At 41.1% G+C, this 10,082-nt stretch overlaps 1 protein-coding gene across 1 annotated transcript; it reads left to right on the forward strand.

Annotated features, from left to right (window-relative positions):
• Positions 1 to 930: 930 nt before the first annotated feature.
• On the forward strand, positions 931 to 8,982 carry LOC117477434 (actin-related protein 3). Its single transcript, XM_034124096.1, has 12 exons — positions 931 to 1,122; positions 1,542 to 1,597; positions 1,932 to 2,056; positions 2,143 to 2,253; positions 2,343 to 2,438; positions 3,668 to 3,775; positions 3,846 to 3,989; positions 4,494 to 4,667; positions 4,762 to 4,854; positions 4,940 to 5,065; positions 6,997 to 7,080; positions 7,966 to 8,982. Exons 1-12 carry the CDS (start codon positions 1,079 to 1,081, stop codon positions 8,059 to 8,061), a joined length of 1,257 nt encoding a protein of 418 aa, XP_033979987.1. The 5' UTR covers positions 931 to 1,078; the 3' UTR covers positions 8,062 to 8,982.
• Positions 8,983 to 10,082: the final 1,100 nt, after the last annotated feature.

A 10,082-nucleotide genomic window follows, 5' to 3' on the forward strand; every position in this document is an offset into this window, starting at 1 on the left:
AGTATATACTTTTGTAAAATCCAGGTACTTGTTTTTTAAATGATTATTGACCTTTACTTTGTTTGTAGAACTTCCTTTTGCCTTATCTAATAATCTAAAATCCACATATGTCTCCTGCAACGTCCAAGGCGGTATGACTGGGAGGGGCACTGTTGGATTTATCTCTGCGTTAGCTACTCCTAGCTCATGCACCATATGTCCTATAGTCCAACCAAAACGTTTCATTTGTCGCTTTTCCCTCTCTTGACAAATCTTTAGTACGTTATGCACTGGATGATTATTAGTATGTCCTTTTATATTTGCCCGGTAAGTTATTGCTATTTGCATCCTTTTTTCAAGAGGCATTTCCCCAATTTCAACCTGTAACGCTGTAACTGGAGTGGTTTTAATGGCTCCGCAACATAATCTCAACGCTTGAAACTGTATAATATCCAATTTTCTTAATAATGTTTTTGATGCCGACTCATAGACGATGCATCCATAGTAGTCAATCACTGATCTAATTAACCCAATATATATTGTGTTTAGAGCTGCCCCCCACTCTCTGCCCCTTAAACATCTGATAATAATTTCATAATCTTTTTGCATTTTGTCACACATTTCTCAATATTTCCCAGGTACAGTTCATATCAAATAACACATATTTAAAGCAATCAACTTGTTCTATTACCTGACCATACAACTTAAGGCTGATTTGATTGCTCACTTTCCTTTTGGTAAAGAAAACTACTTTTGTTTTCCCTACTGAAAACCTAATACCCCATTCCAGTGCCCAAGCTTCAACCTTTTCAATAGCCTGCTGTACTTTTTTTAACAATAAATGCAACATTTCGCCCCCTTTTCCACATCACTCCATCATCATGCAGTAACAGTCTCCGTCCACTAGGCGTCAGCATTGCGCCTCTGAAGCTGCTGACTCTGCACTAGAAGAAAAATTCATCAAACCCGGAAGCGTTCCTGAATCGTCCGTACTGCTATTCATTCAGGCTGCTGAGATTTACATCAGTTACTCTTAACATATCCGTTCTTATCGAGCGCCTGATATATTCTCTTGTAGATAGATTAAAGAAGAGCAAGCATGGCTGGTCGGCTACCGGCTTGTGTTGTTGACTGTGGCACGGGGTAAGTGACAACAATAGAAGGCTAGCTAGCTTTAGCCTGCTTTTCATAAGCGGCTGTCAAACTTCCAGCTAACGCCCCGTCTAGCTGAGTAGCCCGAACGATGCTAATGTTACTTAGCCACGTCTATTTACTATTTTATTCTAATATTGCCTTTAGAGACGGGGTAGGTGCTGCGAAGTTGCAAGCCAAAATGCCTGCCTGTGTTATTTGTAATGCTTTTAATCTCAATGCTACGTTATCGTTGCAGTTAGCTGCTACTAGCTACCGAAGCTAATAGTAACTTCCTGGACAATCCTCATAGCAGAAAGCATTTATCCACATTATTTGGGTTGTAACTGCATCTATAGTTTCCAGCAAACACTTTAACTATATTAATGAGCTGTAACCAAAGCATTATCCTCCTTCTGTTTCCTTTTTAGGTACACAAAGCTTGGTTATGCAGGGAATACAGAACCACAGTTCATCATACCTTCATGTAAGTAAATGAGAAAATGCCCAAACAGGAATTACATTTGATCAAATAATTGTTATTTTAGCTTTCCATTATAAATGGACTATAAGTATACTAATGTATATATTATTTATATTATTAATATGTATACAATCTCTGTTAATCAATAGAAACATAATCAAGGTTTTATCTTTTAACTACTTGGCTTGAAAAAGGGACACATCTTTGTAATCCGCTTTAAAAGAGTCACAGAAAGAGCTAACAGATGAACACATTGATTCGGCATATCATGTGAACCTGTTGTTAAAATATAGAACAATTCCAGGATTATTATTGAAATGTGTATAATCATCTCCAGGTATCGCAATCAAAGAATCAGCCAAGGTTGGAGACCAGGCCCAGCGAAGGATGATGAAGGGAGTCGATGACCTGGACTTCTTCATCGGGGACGAAGCCATCGACAAACCATCATATGCAACAAAGGTAGACGGGACATTTCAAATGAGCCAGGATGGATGTTTCTGTTGTGAAGCGGCTTGATTTAGACATGTTATCCTTTTTATTCCCAGTGGCCCATCCGTCACGGAATAGTGGAGGACTGGGACCTGATGGAGAGATTCATGGAGCAGATCATCTTCAAGTATCTGCGGGCAGAACCTGAAGACCATTACTTTCTTTTGGTAAGACCAACAATGATATACTCCTTTAACGTAGAACAGTGTCAAAGTCATTCGGTATTTACATCAGTATTCTCTCTCTCTCTCTGTAGACAGAGCCTCCCCTCAACACACCAGAAAACAGAGAGTACACGGCAGAGATCATGTTCGAGTCCTTCAATGTCCCGGGTCTCTACATCGCTGTTCAGGTAAGTCACAAACATGAACTAACACATGACGTCAGCCACATTGCTAACAGCCAATCAGTATTTACTTCCTGATAAGGCATCCAGCATTACGCGTATAGAGAGTAGGGCTGCACGATTTGGGGAAATAATCTAATTGCGATTTTTCTGACCGATATTGCGATCCGATTTGCGATATTTGTTTTTAAGCGACCCAACGGAAGTTTATTGTAAAATGCGGCCATATCTCCGGCTAGGAAGGTCGTGTCAACATGCTCCCGTCTCTAGCACCCCCGCAGCCAGAGCTACGAGTGAAAGAACTAAACTTACATGAAACTTCCGTTGGGTTAAAGTCAAGCTTCAGTTTCAGATTCACCCTGTAATAGAAACATGTGATGGAGCATTACTAACCTGACTCAGATGGTTTGTTTCACCAAACCATCTAGGAAAGCTCCATTGGAAGCCATTTGGAAAAGGGCAGGCACTTTCAAAAATACTTGGCAGGTGATTGGATCAATCTGTCTATCACCTTCTATCATGGGCCACTTCTGATTGGTTAACAATGGCTGGTACATGTGGAGCACAGCACTTCTGATTGGTGTGGATGACTGACACACAAGAATAACAAGAAAAGTTTTTTTTTTTAAATCATAGGCTTTGCGATTTGATAATCGCATCATTTCAAATTTCGATTTAAATCGATTAATCGTTCAGCCCTAATAGAGAACCACTCTTTGCAAATGTGAAAGCAGACTTGTGGCCTCTCGATAGAATTGGACTTGACTCTCAGAATGTGTTGTGATTCAGACGTTCAATGAGGAACTGCAGATTTCCACTTCTTCTTTTTCAGTTTCACAGTGTGTTTTTTAAGATGGTTAAAGTTCTGCAGAGTGTAGTCATTCAGCATTTCTATTAACTGTTTCCACACTTTGTGCAATTTATGCTTTATTTTTCTATTTATTGACAATCTGTAAACAGTACCAGCTACTTCTATAATTGTATATGATCACCTTTTAGAAAAATATACTGCTACTTAGTTTTGTTTACCATGGTATACTTATCTGCTATTTTTTTTTATAATGTGTGCTTACTTTTTTATGTAGGTCTATTTTTTTTGTACTTTATCTGCACTGTGCTTCTGGTGTTGTTGTACCGTGAATGTCCCCGTTGCGGGACACATCATTCTGATTCTGATGAACTAAGACATAATGATTTAAAATATACGTATTTAAAAAAGTAATTTTCTGCTTCAGGCTGTCCTGGCGCTGGCTGCCTCCTGGACATCCAGACAGGTGGGGGAGCGGACGCTGACTGGGACGGTGATTGACAGCGGAGACGGAGTCACACACGTCATCCCAGTGGTGAGTGGCGCTCTTTTAGGGATTCTCTTTGATCCCACTAACCTTAAACTAATGCATGTTTGTATTCCAGGCCGAAGGCTACGTCATCGGTAGCTGCATCAAGCACATCCCCATCGCTGGCCGAGACATCACGTACTTCACCCAACAGCTGCTGAGGGAGCGGGAGGTGGGGATACCTCCAGAACAATCCCTGGAGACGGCTAAAGCTGTCAAGGTCAGTGTTTCTGCATTTAATAGAACTTTTAAAATGTTAAAAAGAAAACGGAGTTGGCCCCAAGTGCTTACATTTAAGTGCAAATATTTGATGTTTCAAAGTAAAGTGGCAAGACGGGAGGAATATCTAATGTTGAGTGTGGCTGTTAAACCCTTAAAGTGATACTCACCAAAATCTATCCTACATTTAAAATGTGTGTCTCTCACAAAATTCCGACCCGATGCAGCTATGTATAAAAGTGTTGACTCCACAGGTCATCAAAGGTCAAACAGAGCATGACTCAAAATGCAAGAATGACTGCAATACGTCTGATTCTTCACTGCAAAGGAAGCAGCACCCTCAATAGATATTAATGGTTGTGTTAAGACTTTGATGTCCCTATCATGTATTTCTCAGATAGGCCACTAGAGGGCAGCGCCGCAGCCAAAGCATATCTCTCACCTTGACAGAGAAAAGATCATTCCCAGCAGATATTTCACATGTATTAATGGTTTTGTTTTTCAGGAGCGGTACAGCTACGTGTGCCCTGACCTGGTTAAGGAGTTCAACAAGTACGACACAGACGGCTCCAAGTGGATCAAACAGTACACCGGCATCAACTCCATCTCAAAGAAAGAGTTCACCATCGATGTTGGCTACGAGCGCTTCCTGGGGCCCGAGATCTTCTTCCACCCTGAGGTATAACACGAACAAAAAATGATTTTAAATAAGCAGAATTGTTGCTGTTGTGCAAATCTCTAATTTACGTTTTCTGCTATTTTGTCTCGTCCAGTTCGCTAACCCAGACTTCACCCAGCCGATCTCAGAGGTGGTGGACGAAGTGATCCAGAACTGCCCCATCGATGTCAGACGTCCTCTGTACAAGGTGCAGGAACACGCCTCCAGCTGTTACAGTTCCTATGTCTGTTTAAGTCTGCTTTATGTAACATCTCCACCTCCCTGTGTTGCAGAACATCGTGCTGTCCGGAGGCTCCACCATGTTCAGGGACTTCGGCAGACGCATGCAGAGGGACCTGAAGAGGACTGTGGACGCACGGCTGAAGATGAGCGAGGAGCTGAGCGGCGGCAAGTTGAAGGTGAGGACACATGACGTCTTTTGTAATGCATTAAAGGTCTCCTATCATGCAAAATGCACTTTTTCATGTCTTTTGTACATAAATATGTGTCAGGGAACTCAGAGTGTCAGAAAACAAAACCCTCTCTCTTTTCCTCCGTACCCAAATCTCTAAAAACGGGGGTAGAACGGAGCTGATCCAGATTTGCGTCCGATATGACGTAATATCTGAAATGTGGGCTGGCTTTACGCCCACGGCCCTATCAGAAACGTCGCTATCAGAAACAATGCGCGACGTGTTTTGGACGTAATATGGTCTTTGTTTACATTAGCAAGCATCGCTAACACAGAGCTAACCTGTACTGGAGAGAGTATGTGTGAAAAAGCAGGATATTAAAAGCTACTCACCTTGTAGTAAACCCGCAAGAGAAGAAGCATTTGAGCTCTATACTGTTTCAGAAATAATCCTTGATGTGGTTTGGAACATGATATGGGTTTCATCACGGCAGCATTTAGCTGTATCTGCCGGTAGACATCTCTCTCTTCTCTCTGGAGCTCACAGTGTGCCTGCGTGCTCCAAAGGGGGTGGGGCCAGCAGCTACTGACCCAGAATCAGCAGTTCTCTAATGGCGCATTTCCACTACAGCGCGGAGCTCGCTTCCATTTTTGGTTGCGTTTCCACTTAGCGTGGTACCGGCTAGCGGGTACTATGTCACCGTTTTTCTGGCCCCATAAAATCGAGGTTCTTAGCGGGCCAACAACCAGGCTGAGTCGGGCTCAGTATGCTAAACTAGAGAGAGAATCTCTGGCAAGGGGGCTACAACTACAACAAAATGAACATATTTGACCGTGATTTAATTGTAATACACGTTTCAAAATGATGCCGAAGTAACAACATACTGATACCAGTTAGTAAAAACCATGAATTAATGCTTTGACAAGTCTGCAGACAGACGGCAGGCGAAAAACCTTTTAAAATGCGTGTTTTCTGAATGGAGATTGGCTAAGCTAACGTTGTATATGCTCCGACCGTCCACACTCACAACAACGGCCTATACAGACATAAATAAAGCAGCGACTGTATTCACCATGACACAGTCAGTCTGTGGTTTGTACTTGTTTAACTTTTGTCGAGTTTCTGAACAGATATAAGGAGCTGTGAGCTCTGAGGGCTAACAGCTAACGGCTGATGTTGTTTTTCTGTGGTTCACATTGAAGATGACGTCACGGCTCCGCCTACACTGCGTTACTATAGTTACTGCCCCAGCTACTAAACTGTAATGGAAACGCAGCATAAAGTGAGCCAGTCCTAACAAGGCCTAACGAGGCCTAGCCATACCGAGCGAGGCCGAGCGAGGCCCTGTAGTGGAAATGCGCCATAACAGGGCTGAAATAGAGGGATATGAGGGATGTCTAAAATGCATGATCTGTTTGGTATTTTGAGCAAAACGCATCATAGACATGTTTTTTTTGTATTTGTATCTATCTGAGCCCCATAATATATGCCTAAAAATAGCATGATAGGAGCCCTATAAGAGAAGTTTTTATAAACCCCTAGCCAGAATGTTTTTCAGGGAAGCTTATAGGAAGTGGTGTTTTTTTATTATCGAGTTATTACATTACATTTAGCTGACGCTTTTATCCAAAGCGACTTACAATAAGTGCATTCGACCAGGAAGATACAAACTAGAAGAAAACAGAATCATATAAGTACATCAGGTTTCATAGAGCCAAACCATTTTAAGTGCTACTCAACTGGCTTTAGATAAGCCAGTCCTTTATTAGTATATAAGTGCTTTGATAGTAATTCTATCGCTCGAAGTGGAGTCGAAACAGATGAGTTTTCAGTCTGCGCCGGAAGATGTGTATGCTTTCTGCTGTCCTGATGTCAATGGGGAGCTCATTTCACCATTTTGGAGCCAGGATAGCTAAAGTTATTCTTCTGTTTTTCAGCCCAAGCCCATCGATGTGCAAGTCATCACTCATCACATGCAGAGGTACGCCGTGTGGTTCGGAGGATCAATGCTGGCGTCTACTGTGAGTATCAAATCAGTTTTTAGAGCTGTTCTAACAACACATAATCATCCCTCCTGCTGCTTCAGGTTTCAGGAATTAATTGAAACTGTTACACCATTGAGAGTTCCACTTGAACAAAATAAAGATTAAACGTTTTTTTCCATATAGTCTATTCAACCAAAACACAGCACATATAGAGAGGCGAAGTCCCTCCCTTTCCGGGGGACCTCCATGGGACCTTATTTCGGAAAAAGTATGTATTGAAGTCAATGGAGAGAGAAAAGTTATCTTTCAATCCCGTTTGAATTGTGCCACGAATTACACATATGATGTTTGTCAATTTAAAAGATAATTTTGCAAGTCAAAAAAATCAAAATGTGTCGTAAAACTGTGAAATGAACTACATCTCCCGTCTCGCACCACACACCAAGACGGCCGCCACGTTGGCACATTTCACTTCTTTCTTTCAGAATGAGGCGAAAAGTATTAAAAGAGGTGAAAATCACTCCAAGTCTGGGCATGTTGAGAGCTGTACATACACACAAGGGGAGTTAGTCGGTTCCGTAAGAGCCAGCATGCGGGACCGGGACCGGGATTCTGGGATTTGTAGTCTTTCTAGTTGCGTATTTTTCATAGTCTTATATTTCAACAGTTTTACGACAAACTGTGACTTTTTTTGACATGGAAATGATTTTTTAAGATTGACAAACATCATATGTGTAATTCGTGGCACAATTCAAACGGGATCGAAAGATACGTTTTCTCTCCCCATTGACTTCAATACATACTTTTTCCGAAATAAGGTCCCATGGGTCGGCAGTAGATGGGCGGAACTTCGTCTCTCTATTGTCTTTTAGTTTTAAAATCCACGACATGTACTAACCAGGATATTTTGTGTTTCTGCAGCCTGAGTTTTACCAAGTGTGCCACACCAAGAAAGACTACGAGGAGATCGGCCCGTCTATCTGCCGCCACAATCCCGTGTTCGGAGTCATGTCTTAGGAGGAGGAGGAAGAGGAGGGGGAGCGCATTCAGCGGAGGCCGAGGAGTAACGGAGGAAGCTCCGCGAGACCTCACATGCTGTGGAAGTCCCATGAGCCTTTGCACGGATGCTCCGACAGACCTGTTCATTCGGATAAAGCCACAGTGGACCAAACTAAAATGGAGGCAAGATCCTCACAAATCCGAGGAAAAGTGGAGACTCAGCCCAAAGGATCCTCTTAAAAAAATGTTTACTGCAAGTAGGTTAATAATAGGTGATAAATCTTTCATTTCTGCGTGCCTGGTATATGTACTTATAATATCCTCACAGGGTTGTAATATGTAATTAATCAACATGAGTTCTGCACTTCTGTGGGTTCTTGCTCTGTGTTATATACTCTAAGGGTTTGTTTGAAAAAGCAGCCCATGCTTAGGTAGTTCATTTTCCACAAATATCATTGAATAAAACAGCTTTTTGATCATGAAGGCATAAAATAAGTGCAAACACAACAAACAATCACCGGACTTTCTAACCATTCCTGATGTTTTTTCCTTTTATGTGTCTGTTTTTTTTTTTTTTTATGTCCCTCAGTACCTGGAAAATTAGAATCTAGATTATTAAAGAAAAAATCAGGCATTTCAAAAAATATTAATCGGTTCAAATAATTTCTACCGGGTTACACTGATGTCGTCTTTTCACCTGCAGCATTGTGACATATAGTCGCCACTTTCCTTTTACCTTTTTTTATTTGTATTACTCATCTCTCTACCAACCTGTCTTGGAACAAAAAAGTTGTATTAATATATGAACATGCAGTTTGAGTGACTGTTGTTGGACCATCACTGTTGCCTAGATCTCAGTTATACTGGATAGCCTTGTACTGTACCAAATCTGGATTTCAATGCTGGCATAACAATAAATGCCAAGGAGATATTTCTACAGTTGTGATTTCTGATTTTATTTTATGAATTGTATCTTTGAGGAAACATCATTGCCTCTATTCTTAACACAGCTATATCTGTATGAGACACTGTAGCTGTATCCATTCAAACTGACCAACGCATGAGGCATAAGTTAGTTTTCACTGAACCTTTCCATGCATCTGATTGGTTAGGAGGAGCCATGTCCAGAGGCATGTCATGGTGGTCCATTTTTTTGCAGCAGGAGAGTAATGGACGCATTGCTTTTGATGCCATTTAGTAAGAAAGTGTCTATTCTATTTGAAAATGAAAGAAGTGATATGCAGATAGACTCCTTTGAATCTAAAGTGTGGATCACCTATCTGTTATTCTGCCTGAAAAGACACCTGCTCAGGCTAAAGCTGGGTTGGAGCTTTGATAGAAGCTTATTAATTCACATCGACCAATAAGAATGGTAAGTTGAATTAGTCCCGCCCCCTCGGTAAAGGTGTTATTAGTCCCGCCTTAACAGGTTTTCTTTTTACAAGAGGGAATCTTAAATCCTCTTCAACCCACTCCACTTTGGAAATGCTAATCCTTACTCATGTTCAGCTACAGATTAAGTCTGATTTAAAACTTGATTATATTTCACATCATTAATCCAAATCTGTAAAGTAACTAAAGGTATTAAATACATGTAGTGGAGTAAAAGTACACCATTTACCTCTGAACTGTAGTGGAGTAGAAGTACAAAGTAGCATAAAATGGAAATACTCAAGTAAATGTACTTAGTTACTTCCCATATTTGACCTACAAACTGCCTCCAGGTGCTTCTAATTGTGGAAACTCAATCAGCATGGCAGAAGTAAAGGTTAAAGTCACAGTCTAAACATTTCAAAAATAAAAGCATGCAACAGGAAGTAAAACCAGTTCAAATTAATTCAATGCATAATTTCAAAATAACAGCACAAAATAAAATCTCAGTAAAAAGTATAAAAACCGCGCAATACAAACTAATACTAATACTACTAATAATAACAAAATACATCGCCATGTGACAAATGCACCGTAACGCGTTTTGCCACCCGGAACTTAAGCGGAGTACGAAACAGTTCCTACCCGGACCTATAACTTGACGCACA

Source organism: Trematomus bernacchii, unplaced genomic scaffold, assembly GCF_902827165.1.
Source record: "Trematomus bernacchii unplaced genomic scaffold, fTreBer1.1, whole genome shotgun sequence".
Taxonomy (NCBI): Eukaryota; Metazoa; Chordata; class Actinopteri; order Perciformes; family Nototheniidae; genus Trematomus; species Trematomus bernacchii.